Below are 17,500 nucleotides of genomic sequence, written 5' to 3'. Positions count from 1 at the left end.
CGGCCCCGACATTTGGCCGTCGGCGTACGCCACGGCCGTCGGCGCAGCGAGCCATTCCTGTAGTGAAGTCACGATGGCCTCCATCCACGCATGTGGTACACTACATGTCCTTGTTTGAACGTCGTCGTTGCCGCTCCTTTTCAGTCACGAAAACTCTGTAGCAGTCCACCTTCTCTCTTCGTCACAACATCGATTGTTACTTTTCTCAACAAAAAAAAATCAATTGTTACATTGAAACTGTCGGTCGACAATTGCTTCTCTGATGAAGGTTTACTGTGAGTCAATGACGTGTGGGTCTTCCTTGATGTGCACCAAACCTGGAGCGAGCACGTGAAGGCAAACCGTCGGCGTATGTGCTCCAGCAAAAGGCAGAATTGGATTTTTGCCTAAGGCACAAAGAAACCAATAATATACCGATACCTTTTTGAGTTGTTTCTCTCATAAGAATGCTTCATACTAGTACTGTACCGGAATTTGATCAGTACTCGTGAAGTTTTTTTCCTTTCTCAAGAATACTCCGTACCTAACACTATATTTGTTATCTGATTAGGGAAGGGAATATGAAAGCAGGTAGGATATACAGGTCGAGACTCTGTACGGTCTGTTTCGATTTAATGTGGGGTTGATTATTGCAACCGAAAACTTGATTGCCAAGATGGAGTCCACGTCAGTTAGGTACTGCTCTATCAATAGATCGAGCTGAATAACTGGCTAGCCGTACGTCGGTATATAGCAGCTATACGAGTGACATCCCAAGAGGGTTTGAAAAACCATTTGCCTCTGGGTCCACATGTCGGCATATTAGCTAACTAAGGCTGGTGCCAATGGAGGCGTTAGGCGGGGCGGTAATGCCCGCCGCCGGGCGAGAGGCGGGCGGGAGTGGGGCGGGACGCGAGCGCGGGGCGCTGGGGCTGGCGCCGGGCGGTACCGCCCGCTGCCGCCCGGCTACCGCCCGCGTTGGGGGCGACAGCGAGGCGAGAGAGGGGCGGTAGCGAGGCGGCAGCGTTGGCGGGCGCGGGCGAGAGCGGGGCGGGCGAGAGGGCGGGCGAGAGCGGTCGGTAGGCGGGCGATAGGCGGGCGAGATGCGGGCGGGAGGCGGGCGAGAGCGGGCGAGAGCGAGCGAGAGCGAGGCGGTAGTGTGTAACGGCTAGCTGAGGTGGCGCGATCTGATTCGTCCACCTCAGCTAGCCGTTGGGGTATCCGTTGCTGCTTCAAAAAACCCTAAAATTTCAACCGCCGCAATGAACGAAGCAGAAAAGCGCAAACATGCGAAGGCCATCAAGATGGTGGAAAAAGAGCTTGGTCTCGAAGATGATGACGACGAGGAGGAGGAGCAGGAAGAAGAGGAAGACGAGTAGAATTTTTATTTATTATGTAATTTTTAATATTTATTATGCAATTTTATTAATTATTATGTAATCGGTAACATTTTAAGTTGAATAAAATAATTTTCTTGCATTATTTTGAATGTCTAAACAAAATCGAGTGAAATAACTTAATGTGAAAAAGAAATGGTGATGTGAAGGAGAGAGAAGTGAGAGTGGGGACTATAGCCCGTGCATTGGCACCGTGGGGTGAGAGTGGGGTGAGAGTGAGGAAAAAAACTGACGTGGCGGGTGAGAGTGAGGTGATGCATTGGCACCAGCCTAACACACGCGATGTACAGTGCTGCCCGTGAACTCGTGGCAGAGGTAATAAACAAGCCGAGTACGTCGTGGTGTGCAATGTAGACAAGCGTACGGCGAGCTCGCAGTGTTAAAAAGGGGACGGTCGACCGAACTTTAAGCCAAATCAAGCTACATGTAATGGAGACATTGAAGCAAATCGATCTGGTTGACCTCGAGTGAGTATGTAGTTTATTTTTTCATTTCTATTTTTATTTTTTAGAATTTTCTTTTAAATAGATAACAAAATGAAATATAAATAGAAGTTTTGTTACAATCCCACCCCGACCATGCCTTAATTTGCTTTGACCTCGACCACTTGTTAGCATCTCCTCCTCGAAATAGGCTTTCACCCCGTTTTATAAATAAATCACTCACATTTATACAAGGTTCGGTACCAACGAAAAATAGAAAAATAATCTGGGGCAACAACATAGACATGCCCAAAACAGAAGAAAAGCGATACAACCCTACGAAGTAGAGCAACTCATCGACTGATCGACATAGATAAACGGCACGCCGTCGATAGAAGGTCCTCCAGCATGCCGTCGGTCGGTCCCTATCCTGTTGTGCCTACCGAGCGGGTACCACGACTGAAAAAACGCCAATAATTTGAATACAGAGTTAGAAGCCCGCCACAGAAAGATACGTTCAAGAGGGTCCAGGTCATGGCCTGAAACACTAACCAGAAGAGGTGTCTCCTCTTACCAGTATGATTTGCATTTTTCTCTAGGAACTCGCCAAGGTCTAGGGCATACTACTGCGGTCTAAGCGCCTCGAGGGAAAAGCTACAAAGATAGGAAACCATGATGTGGGTCGTGCACTCTCGAACCACACACATGTCGTTACCCTACCCGTTGAATTTTTTTGACCTCTACCTCCGAGGGAATGCGGTTCCGAAGTAACCGACACACACAAATCTTAATAATAAGAGGAAGTGGAGCTTTCGAGAGTGGAGAGGTCCAAGTAAGACAGTGCCCTGTGACACGTGTCAGGAAACGCTATCATGCTCGTCCGTGAGGATTCCCGGAAGGAGAGATCACAGTGAATCCGACGATAAGGCCTCCACCTATGATAGGACCCGACGAAACAAGATCACCCACCCGGCGTGGCCTGCAGCCGCCACCGGAATAGAATAGTCCGAGCATATGGCAAAGATTTCCGAGACATCAAAAAACCTGATATGGTGTTTTGGCTCATAGATTGAAGTACACCTATTATTAAAAGTGCATTATAAATGCATTTTAAAATGTCCAAAAATGAAGTTTTTTCTTGATGCATATGTGGACACAAAAAAGACATTTTCCTAGACAAGGAAAAACTGACAAAAAAAACCAGTGAGAAGCTATTCTAGAGCACCAAAATTATTTTTTATGCAAGTCACAAAAAATGTCATTTTGCCAGGAGTCTTTGTGAGTGAACATAATGCCTAAATGTATATACATAGTTTTTTTTTCCTAAAATCTTTGACATTTTAATTATGTTTTTTGAGCAGTGGATGCATCTAGACATATGAGCAAAATACATTTTTCTTAGCAAACGGTGGTAACCAACCTGATCTTACGTGGTAGTAGTACAAAGTTGAGTTCACGACTGGATCAAGAGACAAGCTGCCTAGCGTGGCTATACAGCACTAGTAGTGGCAAATCTCAGCTGCATTTGTGTGTCGTTAATAAATGTTGGAGCCGCACCGAACCCACTCGCTATAGTCGTTGTTGCCGGCCTTATATCGGATAGAGCACTGCTACACGTACGACGAAATTCGTCCGATTTTTGTCCGACCGTGGCACATAACCCTTGGATTAAATAGCTGCATCAACAAGGATCACTGGATGATACAGTCGTATGGGATTCGTACAGGAAATGTCGTGTGCAGAGCAATTCCGTATCGGATAATGAGACGGTGGAAATGGAATATGGTAATGTGGTCGTAAGTGGAGCGGGGTCGGACTCACTCTCGCTGGGCCGAACCGACCGAGCGGAAGAGCAATAAATAATCCAGCTCGGCGCGATCCAGCCTCGGGCGGGCCCTACCACCGTCAAAGCCTAATCTACTACTCCAATCATCCTTAATTCCCGTGTCAAGCTCCACCACCATGCCCGGACCGCGCCTTAATCCAGACCCTTGCTGGCTGATGCTCACTGACTGGCATGGCCCACGAGTTGTGGGTCCGCATGGCAGTCAGAAGGGTCGACGGCTCGTGAGTGGGATCAATCTGATAGTTTAGTGCGGGTCACGGGCCTCGGGAGCATACGGCCTCACTCACGTGTCAGAGCGAGTTTAGAATGTGTTCTCTTTCTGCGGGCTTCCACTGACGTCTTCCTCCCTCCCTCCCGTCCGTGTCTCTACTCTGAATCCAGTGGTAAGTAGAATATTTTTCTCCCTTCTCGAGCTACGCCCACCCGCGCGAATCTACCCGACCTCCTTCGCTCCGGGCTGCTACCGGAGAGGAGGCGGAGGCGGAGGCGGCTCCCCCGTCCAATGGTGGCGGAATCCTGAAGGCCAGGGAGGAGCCGAGGCGGAGTCGCGGAGATGATACGCTACCAGGTGCGGAACGAGTACGGGCTGGCGGATCCGGACCTGTACGCGCCGGAGGAGGAGGATGACCCCGAGGCGCTGCTCGAGGGCGTCGCCATGGCGGGACTCGTCGGCGTCCTACGACAGCTCGGGGATCTCGCTGAGTAAGTGCTGCTGCTGTGCTGCGGGGGTGATGCTCATGCTGGGGTGGGGTTTCCTGTGGTGTGCTATGGGCGAGCGAGCGAGTGGCCTCGCCGTTGCGGCTTAGCTGTCGCGTGTGGTTTTCGGAAAATTTTGGGCGTGCCCTGTCGCGGCCGACTGCGATTTCCGGAGTATGGCGAATGCCCTTTGTTGTTGCTGTTTTGGGGATGTCTACCTGCACATAGCTTCACGGTTGTTTTCTCGGGCATCTTAAGTTTCTGCCTGCGTGTTCTCGGCTTCAGTTCGGCTGGGGAATTTCCTTTGTCTCTCTCTACCATTTTGCTCCAAGTTCTGGGGTGGCCAGACCTACAATTCGGATTTTTCACTTCAATTTAGGCCCAAGACTGGCCTTCACATTTTCCTCTCGCAGATAGGAGGATGCGCGATTTCAGTTTGCAACCATTCCATCCCATTCCATTCCACTGTTGTGATACGGGGAAACTGAGTGGTGTCTCTGCGTGTTCTGAGGCGTCAATTTGCTTTGTCTGTAGCATTTTGCTCCAAATTCTGCTAATTACTGGCGCCACAGTGACAATTTCGATGTCGATTTCGAGGTACTCGAAAATTTCCCCTCACGGATATGAGGATGCAATTCCAGTTTGCATCCCTTCACAGTGTTGTGAGATGGGGAAACTGGGTGCTGTTTTGGTCCTCTGTTGCACTTCTAGGACAATCCATGTTCTGCATACTGCAGTTGGTACTTGATTTTAGCAAGGACTCTCTAGTCACGGGAAACATCATTGTGTTTACATATGTCTTTATAATAACAAGAATGTGCATTACACAACAAAATTTGGTACGCAATGCACACTAATTAGCACTCAGGACTACTTTTCAACATTTTTATGTCCTACCTGTTTAACTTTTGCCTAATGTGAATTGTCATATCAATCAACATTTTTAATGGCTTTTAGCAGGTTTCATTGTTATTTAATCATCCCCTCTTTAGGACTCATTCAAATTGTTTGCAGCCTAGTTGTGTATGTTTCTGATTAACAATGCTTATATCCATGTCATAATAATTGTATTAAAATTCTGTTCTGTATGTCAATATGCCACTGTCTCCATTTGTACTGAATAGCTCTTGTGTTTCCCTCATTGCAAAAGGTTTGCCGCGGAAATTTTTCACGACCTGCATGAAGATGTGATGGCCGCTGCTTCTAGAGGGCATGGTTTGATGCTTAGGTTGCAGCAGCTGGAGGCAGAGTTTCCCGCAGTTGAGAAGGCAATTATAATATCCCAGACTGACCATTTAAACTACCTACACGATGACGGTTAGTAAAGCTGGAAAAAGACCGCACATGATCTCATTATATTATTTTGTGCTGTTATGGTTCTTACTTCAGGTGTTCTCGGTACATCCTCGTGTAGGTATTGAGTGGCATGCGAATCTTCAGCTTAATCAGAATTTGATCACAATAGGAGATATGCCTCGTTCCATTTTGGACTCCTATGAAGAATGCCGTGGCCCACCACATCTATTCACGCTGGATAAGTATGTGGATGCTTCGTATTCTGTTTGTGTAGATTTGCTATGGATGTGTTATCAACAATTACACACCAGGTTTGCTCTTCAGGTTCGATGTTGCTGGTGCTGGGGCTTCATTAAAACGATATTCAGACCCCTCTTTCTTTAAGATGGGACAGACCTCTAGCATGATTGAAACAGATTACTTCAGAGAAAAGAATCCCCGTAAAGTAAAGGCAAGTAACACATTCTCAATTCTTGCCAACACTTCTCATATTTTTGCCAAAAAATCTTCACTTTGTGCTAGCTACTTTACCAAGTGCCTATATGCAAAATGTGCTGGTAATTCCTATTTCCTTTATAAACTTATATAGTAACTTTTAGTTGAGAAATGCTGGTATAGCACTCACCAAAATACTAATATGCACATCAGCTTTAGGATTTTTTTTTTGAATACATAAGCTTAGCTTCAGCTTGAGGGTGGGGTTCAGCCAAATTGCATGAACACAAAATTTCGATGCAAGAAAAATATGCCACACAATAGTGTTTAGATTTGGAAGAACTATCAGGCTGAATTACATTGTTCATCTCCCAATAGCTCATAATTAGTTATCATCTCAATTTGCCTTGGACTTGAAAATGTTCTTTCCTCATGGTATGTTCTTCGTATCATTTAATCTGTTTAAATATATGCAGATCTTTGTGGTCCCCTAATAATTTCTATGAAGTAAAAATCTTACTAGGACTTTTTTCTTTCAGAAAAAGGCTATGCGCAGGAAAGGGGAAACATTGGAATCGTTGCTTGTTGCGAATTCTGAGTAAGTTTACGGCCACTATTGGTCATGTGCATAAGATGCACATAAAGCAGTCTGAAGACTTGGGAGAATCTTATTTTTAGGCTAGATTTACCATGATACAATATAATTCTCTTTTTGTGGAAAATCTGCAGGTCTCAAATAACTTCCTCAAAAGATAGATCTTCTAGAAAAGTTCCACCAAGGACAACAAAGCTGAAACCCAGGCATCCGCAAACTATAAGCAGAATCTGCAGGGAACAGTTGGAAGAAGTAATTTTATCACAACAAAAAATCCTGTCAAACTACTCTGCAAGGTACTACCATGCAAATTTTAGGTCAACCGACTCAAGTGAAATAATATCTTCATGTGGAGAATTAGACAACTTCAGTGCTGCTGCTCAGTCTTCTGCTAAACTTGAAATGAATAAGGTTGTCCCAATAGACGAATCTGACACCTTGGTGACTGCATCTGCACCCATTAATGGGTCGGTTTCCCTGAAGGTAGATTATGGTCAATTTCTGGCAACACAACATGAACATGCTGAAAGGGAACAGATCTGTGAGGGATTTCTCGCATTGGATTTCTCGCTTTTGATTATTCTCAACTTAGACATCCATACCGGGACAACATAGACAACAGATAATGGACTCCTCTTTAATGCATAAGCATTCAACAACAGATAATATTCTCATAAGAGATTGAGGATTGTTGTCCAAACTGAAACTTCCACCATGGATCATGGCTTTAGTTAGCGGCCCAATGTTCTTCTCTAACAATATGCATACTCAAACCATTCAACTCATGATAAATCACCCTTACTTCAGACAAGACGAACATGCATAGCAACTCACATGATATTCAACAAAGGTGAAATAGTTGATGGCGTCCCCAGGAACATGGTTATCGCTCAGCAAGCAACTTATTAAGAAATAAGATACATAAGTACATATTCAATACCACAATATTTTTTAAGGCTATTTTTCCATGAGCTATATATTGCAAAGACAAAGAATGGAATTTTAAAGGTAGCACTCAAGCAATTTACTTTGGAATGGCAGAAAAATACCATGTAGTAGGTATGTATGGTGGACACAAATGGCATAGTTTTTGGCTCAAGGATTTGGATGCATGAGAAGTATTCCCTCTCAATACAAGGCTTAGGCTAGCAAGGTTGTTTGAAGCAAACACAAGTATGAACCGGTGCAGCAAAACTTACATAAAAACATATTGCAAGCATTATAAGACTCTACACTGTCTTCCTTGTTGTTCAAACCCTCACCAGAAAATATCTAGACTTTAGAGAGACCAATCATGCAAACCAAATGTCAACAAGCTCTACAGTATTTCTTCATTAATAGGTGCAAAGTATATGATGCAAGAACTTAAACATGATCTATATGAGCACAACAATTGCCAAGTATCAAATTATTCAACACATTATACCAATTACCACATGTAGCATTTTCTGTTTCCAACCATATAACAATTAACGAAACAGTTTCAACCTTCTCCATTAACATTAAGAATAAAGCTAAGGACATATGTGTTCATATGCAATAGCGGAGCGTGTCTCTCTCCCACACAATGAATGCTAGGATCCAATTTTATTCAAACAAAACAAAAACAAGAACATAAAGACTCTCCAAGTAAAGCACATAAGATATGACGGAATAAAAATATAGTTTCACTAGAGGTGACCTGATAATTTGTCGATGAAGAAGGGGATGCCTTGGGCATCCCCAAGCTTAGATGCTTGAGTCTTCTTGAAATATGCAGGGATGAACCACGGGGGCATCCCCAAGCTTAGAGCTTTCACTCTCCTTGATCCTATTGTATCATCCTCCTCTCTTGATCCTTGAAAACTTCCTCCACACCAAACTCAAAACAAACTCATTAGAGGGTTAGTGCATAATCAAAAATTCACATGTTCAGAGGTGACATAATCATTCTTAACACTTCTGGACATTGCACAAAGCTACTGAAAGTTAATGGAACAAAGAAATCCATCAAACATAGCAAAACAGGCAATGCGAAATAAAAGGCAGAATCTGTCAGAACAGAACAGTCCGTAAAGACGAATTTTTCTGGGGCACTTAACTTGCTCAGATGAAAATGCTCAAATTGAATGAAAGTTGCGTACATATCTGAGGATCACTCACGTAAATTGGCAGATTTTTCTGAGTTACCTACAGAGAATACTACTCAAATTCGTGATAGCAAGAAATCTGTTTCTGCGCAGTAATCCAAATCTAGTATGAACCTTACTATCAAAGACTTTACTTGGCACAACAATGCAATAAAATTAAGATAAGGAGAGGTTGCTACAGTAGTAACAACTTCCAAGACTCAAATATAAAACAAAAGTGCAGAAATAAAATCATGGGTTGTCTCCCATAAGCGCTTTTCTTTAACGCCTTTCAGCTAGACGCAGAAAGTGTGTATCAAGTATTGTCAAGAGATGAAGCATTAACAATCTTACCAGGGGCGTTGCGCTTACCCTTCTTACTCTTATACCTACTCTTTGGTTAAGGGAATACATGACCGCATCCGGGTGTAGAGGTAAAATTTAGAGTGCCTTTCCCAACATCTATGATTGCTCCCACTAGTTTCAGCAGGGATCTTCCAAGTGTGATTTGTCCTGTCCCTACACATTCAATAACGAGATAATCAGTGGATACCGTCCTTCCAAGAAAGGTTGTGAACACACCTTCAGCTATTCCCTTAGGAATTATAACAGAGTTATCAGTAAGAGTTATTCCTTCTCCTCCTTTAGTAAGTTCCCAAAGTGTCAAAGATTCATAAATACTTTTAGGCATAAGGCAAAACTCAGACATAATATCACAACGAGCATGAAAAGTTTCACCACAAATAGAAACTTTAACGGTAGGCACCCACATTGAAGGTTCAAAGCTTAATGGAACATAATCATAATATTCGCGAATCTAGTTGTACCCCTCTTTTAAACAGGATATATTTGTTTCGAGAGTGTTTAATCTATTATGAATGCTAGCAAGAGATGAATCAATATTATTATTGGAGCTAGATGATGCAATCAATTTTCTTATAGCATTAAAAGTTTGATCCCCATCACAATGAAGGAAATCTCCTCCCACTATAGCATCTAAGGCATATCTATAGCGAAGAATAAGCCCAAAATAAAAGTTACTAAGAAGCAAACTTAGCGTCATTTTAGGTTCAGTTTTACTATAAGAATCAAAAATTCTAGACCAGACTTCTTTAAAACTCTCCTCACCCCCTTGTTTAAAAGTAAAGATCGATTCCTCAGGTGATAGAGTAACAGCTACGGGACTAGTCATGATAACACGATAAAGTAAATGCATGTAACTAATTTTTTGTGTTTTTAATATGGAGAACGCAAACAAGATAGTAAATAAAGTAATGCAAGTAACTATTTTTTTGTATTTTGATATAAGAAAGCAAACAAAACAGTAAATAAAATAAAGTAAGCAAAACAAAAACAAAGTAAAGAGATTGGAAGTGGGAGACTCCCCTTGCAGCGTGTCTTGATCTCCCCAGCAACGGCGCCAGAAAAGCGTTGCTTGTACGCGTAAAGCACACGTCCATTGGGAACCCCAAGAGGAAGGTATGATGCGTGCATCGGCAAGTTTTCCCTCAGTAAGAAACCAAGGTTATCGAACCAGTAGGAGTCAAGAAGCACGTGAAGGTTGTTGGTGGCGGAGTGTAGTGCGGCGCAACACCAGGGATTCCAGTGCCAACGTGTAACCTGCACAACACAATCAAAGTACTTTTCCCCAACGTAACAGTGAGTTTGTCAATCTCACCGGCTTGCTGTAACAAAGGATTAAATGTATAGTGTGGAAGATGATGTTTGTGAAGAATAGTAAAAACAAGTATTGCAGTATATTGTATTCGATGTAAAAGAATGGACTGAGGTCCACAGTTCACTAGTGGTGTCTCTCCAATAAGAAATAGCATGTTGGGTGAACAAATTACAGTTGGGCAATTGACAAATAAAGATGGCATGACAATGCACATACATATCATGATGAGTAGTGTGAAATTCAATTGGGCATTACGACAAAGTACATAGACCGCTATCCAGCATGCATCTATGCCTAAAAAGTCCACCTTCGGGTTAGCATCCGCACCCCTTTCAGTATTAAGTTGCAAACAACAGACAATTGCATTAAGTATGGTGCGTAATGTAATCGACACAAATATCCTTAGATAAAGCATTGATGTTTTATCCCTAGTGGCAACTGCACATCCACAACCTTAGAACTTTCTGTCACTGTCCCAGATTAAATGGAGGCATGAACCCACTATCGAGCATAAATACTCCCTCTTGGAGTTACAAGTATCAACTTGGCTAGAGCCTCTACTAGCAACGGAGAGCATGCAAGATCTTAAACAACACATATATGATAGATTGATAATCAACATAACATAGTATTCCATATTCATCGGATCCCAACAAACGCAACATGTAGCATTACAAATAGATGATCTTGACCATGTTAGGCAGCTCACAAGATCGAACAATGATAGCACATGAGGAGAAGACGACCATCTAGCTACTGCTATAGACCCATAGTCCAGGGGTGAACTACTCACACATCAATCCGGAGGCGATCATAGCGATGAAGAGTCCTCCGGGAGATGATTCCCCTCTCCGGCAGGGTGCCGGAGGCGATCTCCTGAATCCCCCGAGATGGGATTGGCGGCGGCGGCGTCTCTGGAAGGTTTTCCGTATCGTGGCTCTCAGTACTGGGGTATTCGCGACGAAGGCTTTTTATAGGCGGAAGGGCAGGGTCGGGGGGCTGACGGGGGCCCCACACGCTAGGGCGGCGCAGGCCCCCCTAGGCCGCGCGGCCCTAGTGTGGCGGCGCCTCGTCGCCCCACTTCGTATCCCCCTCGGTCTACTGGAAGCTTCGTGGAAAAATAAGCCCCTGGGCGTTGATTTCGTCCAATTCCGAGAATATTTCCTTTTTAGGATTTCTGAAACCAAAAACAGCAGAAAACAACAACTGGCTCTTCGGCATCTTGTCAATAGGTTAGTGCCGGAAAATGCATAAATATGACATAAAGTGTGTATAAAACATGTGAGTATCATCAATAAAGTAGCATGGAACATAAGAAATTATAGATACGTTTGAGACGTATCACTTATCCATCCTATGGGTTTGGGGTTGGTCACATATGCCGACGTCTTCATCTCGCTGACATCGGCTTCAACAAGGACTCTTGAACTAGTTGGTGGTGACGCAGGCCTGGTGTTGAGTTGTCGATGTTGAGGTGGAGACAAAAACTGTGTAGAACTTACGGTCTCATCATCCCAAGGACGTGAGGTCTTTGGAGGGTAATTGCTGAAGTGCCCAGGGTCAACATCTTTCGCGACGAACCTAAAAATTACTAGTCAAGAAACTGAGGGCTTGATCCCTGACGACTGCAAAAGTGCAAGTCCACGGAGGAACAAGGTCAGCTCCTTGACAGACTTTGGTGATAACCAAAGACATCATCTTATTGTCCCTTTATATGCATGGCTAAGTCGGCATCCAATCATCAATAGCTGTCGATGGAGATACCTGAGACTTCCAAAAAGGTTGATCCATCAACGGCTTCGAGTCTCCGGGTCTGAGTTGGGGACATCGTCCAATATGTTGGTTTGGTAGAGGATGAGATAGTAGAATCAAAAGCTTTCAAATTCTTTGGAAATCAGAGAGTGAGGTAAGAATTTGAAGTTTTGATGGGATAAGAAGATTTGGAAGCTATTCTTCTGTTTACTAAAGAAAGAATTTGTTTTGTAAATAGTTTTCCCCAAAATATTTGTTTCCTAACTATCGTCCATGCTAACTACTAGTACGACGAAATTCGTTCGATTTTTGTCCGACCGTGGCGCATAACCCTTGGATTAAATAGCTGCATCAACAAGGATCACTGGATGATACAGTCGTATGGGATTCGTACAGGAAATGTCGTGTGCAGAGCAATTCCGTATCGGATAATGAGACGGTGGAAATGGAATATGGTAATGTGGTCGTAAGTGGAGCGGGGTCGGACTCACTCTCGCTGGGCCGAACCGACCGAGCGGAAGAGCAATAAATAATCCAGCTCGGCGCGATCCAGCCTCGGGCGGGCCCTACCACCGTCAAAGCCTAATCTACTACTCCAATCATCCTTAATTCCCGTGTCAAGCTCCACCACCATGCCCGGACCGCGCCTTAATCCAGACCCTTGCTGGCTGATGCTCACTGACTGGCATGGCCCACGAGTTGTGGGTCCGCATGGCAGTCAGAAGGGTCGACGGCTCGTGAGTGGGATCAATCTGATAGTTTAGTGCGGGTCACGGGCCTCGGGAGCATACGGCCTCACTCACGTGTCAGAGCGAGTTTAGAATGTGTTCTCTTTCTGCGGGCTTCCACTGACGTCTTCCTCCCTCCCTCCCGTCCGTGTCTCTACTCTGAATCCAGTGGTAAGTAGAATATTTTTCTCCCTTCTCGAGCTACGCCCACCCGCGCGAATCTACCCGACCTCCTTCGCTCCGGGCTGCTACCGGAGAGGAGGCGGAGGCGGAGGCGGCTCCCCCGTCCAATGGTGGCGGAATCCTGAAGGCCAGGGAGGAGCCGAGGCGGAGTCGCGGAGATGATACGCTACCAGGTGCGGAACGAGTACGGGCTGGCGGATCCGGACCTGTACGCGCCGGAGGAGGAGGATGACCCCGAGGCGCTGCTCGAGGGCGTCGCCATGGCGGGACTTGTCGGCGTCCTACGACAGCTCGGGGATCTCGCTGAGTAAGTGCTGCTGCTGTGCTGCGGGGGTGATGCTCATGCTGGGGTGGGGTTTCCTGTGGTGTGCTATGGGCGAGCGAGCGAGTGGCCTCGCCGTTGCGGCTTAGCTGTCGCGTGTGGTTTTCGGAAAATTTTGGGCGTGCCCTGTCGCGGCCGACTGCGATTTCCGGAGTATGGCGAATGCCCTTTGTTGTTGCTGTTTTGGGGATGTCTACCTGCACATAGCTTCACGGTTGTTTTCTCGGGCATCTTAAGTTTTACGCCTGCGTGTTCTCGGCTTCAGTTCGGCTGGGGAATTTCCTTTGTCTCTCTCTACCATTTTGCTCCAAGTTCTGGGGTGGCCAGACCTACAATTCGGATTTTTCACTTCAATTTAGGCCCAAGACTGGCCTTCACATTTTCCTCTCGCAGATAGGAGGATGCGCGATTTCAGTTTGCAACCATTCCATCCCATTCCATTCCACTGTTGTGATACGGGGAACCGAGTGGTGTCTCTGCGTGTTCGAGGCGTCAATTTGCTTTGTCTCGTAGCATTTTGCTCCAAATTCTGCTAATTACTGGCGCCACAGTGACAATTTCGATGTCGATTTCGAGGTACTCGAAAATTTCCCCTCACGGATATGAGGATGCAATTCCAGTTTGCATCCCTTCACAGTGTTGTGAGATGGGGAAACTGGGTGCTGTTTTGGTCCTCTGTTGCACTTCTAGGACAATCCATGTTCTCGCATCTGCAGTTGGTACTTGATTTTAGCAAGGACTCTCTAGTCACGGGAAACATCATTGTGTTTACATATGTCTTTATAATAACAAGAATGTGCATTACACAACAAAATTTGGTACGCAATGCACACTAATTAGCACTCAGGACTACTTTTCAACATTTTTATGTCCTACCTGTTTAACTTTTGCCTAATGTGAATTGTCATATCAATCAACATTTTTAATGGCTTTTAGCAGGTTTCATTGTTATTTAATCATCCCCTCTTTAGGACTCATTCAAATTGTTTGCAGCCTAGTTGTGTATGTTTCGATTAACAATGCTTATATCCATGTCATAATAATTGTATTAAAATTCTGTTACGTATGTCAATATGCCACTGTCTCCATTTGTACTGAATAGCTCTTGTGTTTCCCTCATTTCAAAAGGCTTGCCGCGGAAATTTTTCACGACCTGCATGAAGATGTGATGGCCGCTGCTTCTAGAGGGCATGGTTTGATGCTTAGGTTGCAGCAGCTGGAGGCAGAGTTTCCCGCTTGATTGAGAAGGCGATTATAATATCCCAGATCGACCATTTAAACTACCTACACGATGACGGTTAGTAAAGCTGGAAAAAGACCGCACATGATCTCATTATATTATTTTGTGCTGTTATGGTTCTTACTTCAGGTGTTCTCGGTACATCCTCGTGTAGGTATTGAGTGGCATGCGAATCTTCAGCTTAATCAGAATTTGATCACAATAGGAGATATGCCTCGTTCCATTTTGGACTCCTATGAAGAATGCCGTGGCCCACCACATCTATTCACTTGGATAAGTATGTGGATGCTTCGTATTCTGTTTGTGTAGATTTGCTATGGATGTGTTATCAACAATTACACACCAGGTTTGCTCTTCGGGTTCGATGTTGCGGGTCTTTGGGGCTTCATTAAAACGATATTCAGACCCCTCTTTCTTTAAGATGGGACAGACCTCTAGCATGATTGAAACAGATTACTTCAGAGAAAAGAATCCCCGTAAAGTAAAGGCAAGTAACACATTCTCAATTCTTGCCAACACTTCTCATATTTTTGCCAAAAAATCTTCACTTTGTGCTAGCTACTTTACCAAGTGCCTATATGCAAAATGTGCTGGTAATTCCTATTTCCTTTATAAACTTATATAGTAACTTTTAGTTGAGAAATGCTGGTATAGCACTCACCAAAATACTAATATGCACATCAGCTTTAGGATTTTTTTTTTGAATACATAAGCTTAGCTTCAGCTTGAGGGTGGGGTTCAGCCAAATTGCATGAACACAAAATTTCGATGCAAGAAAAATATGCCACACAATAGTGTTTAGATTTGGAAGAACTATCAGGCTGAATTACATTGTTCATCTCCCAATAGCTCATAATTAGTTATCATCTCAATTTGCCTTGGACTTGAAAATGTTCTTTCCTCATGGTATGTTCTTCGTATCATTTAATCTGTTTAAATATATGCAGATCTTTGTGGTCCCCTAATAATTTCTATGAAGTAAAAATCTTACTAGGACTTTTTTCTTTCAGAAAAAGGCTATGCGCAGGAAAGGGGAAACATTGGAATCGTTGCTTGTTGCGAATTCTGAGTAAGTTTACGGCCACTATTGGTCATGTGCATAAGATGCACATAAAGCAGTCTGAAGACTTGGGAGAATCTTATTTTTAGGCTAGATTTACCATGATACAATATAATTCTCTTTTTGTGGAAAATCTGCAGGTCTCAAATAACTTCCTCAAAAGATAGATCTTCTAGAAAAGTTCCACCAAGGACAACAAAGCTGAAACCCAGGCATCCGCAAACTATAAGCAGAATCTGCAGGGAACAGGTTGGAAGAAGTAATTTTATCACAACAAAAAATCCTGTCAAACTACTACTGCAAGGTACTACCATGCAAATTTTAGGTCAACCGTCTCAAGTGCACTAATATCTTCATGTGGAGAATTAGACAACTTGGTCTTTGCTGCTTTCAGTCTTCTGCTAAACTTGAAATGAATAAGGTTGTCCCAATAGACGAATCTGACACCTTGGTGACTGCATCTGCACCCATTAATGGGTCGGTTTCCCTGAAGGTAGATTATGGTCAATTTCTGGCAACACAACATGAACATGCTGAAAGGGAACAGATCTGTGAGGGATTTCTCGCATTGGATTTCTCGCTTTTGATTATTCTCAACTTAGACATCCATACCGGGACAACATAGACAACAGATAATGGACTCCTCTTTAATGCATAAGCATTCAACAACAGATAATATTCTCATAAGAGATTGAGGATTGTTGTCCAAACTGAAACTTCCACCATGGATCATGGCTTTAGTTAGCGGCCCAATGTTCTTCTCTAACAATATGCATACTCAAACCATTCAACTCATGATAAATCACCCTTACTTCAGACAAGACGAACATGCATAGCAACTCACATGATATTCAACAAAGGTGAAATAGTTGATGGCGTCCCCAGGAACATGGTTATCGCTCAGCAAGCAACTTATTAAGAAATAAGATACATAAGTACATATTCAATACCACAATATTTTTTAAGGCTATTTTTCCATGAGCTATATATTGCAAAGACAAAGAATGGAATTTTAAAGGTAGCACTCAAGCAATTTACTTTGGAATGGCAGAAAAATACCATGTAGTAGGTATGTATGGTGGACACAAATGGCATAGTTTTTGGCTCAAGGATTTGGATGCATGAGAAGTATTCCCTCTCAATACAAGGCTTAGGCTAGCAAGGTTGTTTGAAGCAAACACAAGTATGAACCGGTGCAGCAAAACTTACATAAAAACATATTGCAAGCATTATAAGACTCTACACTGTCTTCCTTGTTGTTCAAACCCTCACCAGAAAATATCTAGACTTTAGAGAGACCAATCATGCAAACCAAATGTCAACAAGCTCTACAGTATTTCTTCATTAATAGGTGCAAAGTATATGATGCAAGAACTTAAACATGATCTATATGAGCACAACAATTGCCAAGTATCAAATTATTCAACACATTATACCAATTACCACATGTAGCATTTTCTGTTTCCAACCATATAACAATTAACGAAACAGTTTCAACCTTCTCCATTAACATTAAGAATAAAGCTAAGAACATATGTGTTCATATGCAACAGCGGAGCGTGTCTCTCTCCCACACAATGAATGCTAGGATCCAATTTTATTCAAACAAAACAAAAACAAGAACATAAAGACTCTCCAAGTAAAGCACATAAGATGTGACGGAATAAAAATATAGTTTCACTAGAGGTGACCTGATAATTTGTCGATGAAGAAGGGGATGCCTTGGGCATCCCCAAGCTTAGATGCTTGAGTCTTCTTGAAAT

At 43.6% G+C, this 17,500-nt stretch overlaps 1 protein-coding gene and 1 long non-coding RNA gene across 2 annotated transcripts; both read left to right on the top strand.

Annotated features, from left to right (window-relative positions):
- Window positions 1–5,651: 5,651 nt before the first annotated feature.
- Window positions 5,652–7,281, top strand: LOC127319650 (SCAR-like protein 1). Its single transcript, XM_071828921.1, has 5 exons — window positions 5,652–5,657; window positions 5,730–5,878; window positions 5,961–6,087; window positions 6,611–6,669; window positions 6,801–7,281. Exons 1-5 carry the CDS (start codon window positions 5,652–5,654, stop codon window positions 7,279–7,281), a joined length of 822 nt encoding a protein of 273 aa, XP_071685022.1.
- A 7,774-nt stretch (window positions 7,282–15,055) lies between these two features.
- On the top strand, window positions 15,056–16,023 carry LOC139830825 (uncharacterized). Its single transcript, XR_011744308.1, has 3 exons — window positions 15,056–15,164; window positions 15,688–15,746; window positions 15,878–16,023. It is a non-coding gene; the product is annotated as an uncharacterized lncRNA (long non-coding RNA).
- The last annotated feature ends 1,477 nt before the right edge of the window (window positions 16,024–17,500 follow it).

The sequence above is a fragment of the Lolium perenne genome, chromosome 4 (genome assembly GCF_019359855.2).
Source record: "Lolium perenne isolate Kyuss_39 chromosome 4, Kyuss_2.0, whole genome shotgun sequence".
In the NCBI taxonomy this organism is placed as follows: Eukaryota; Viridiplantae; Streptophyta; class Magnoliopsida; order Poales; family Poaceae; genus Lolium; species Lolium perenne.
The sequence above is the reverse complement of the archived record's forward strand: the minus strand, read 5'-3'. Positions and strand labels throughout refer to the sequence as shown.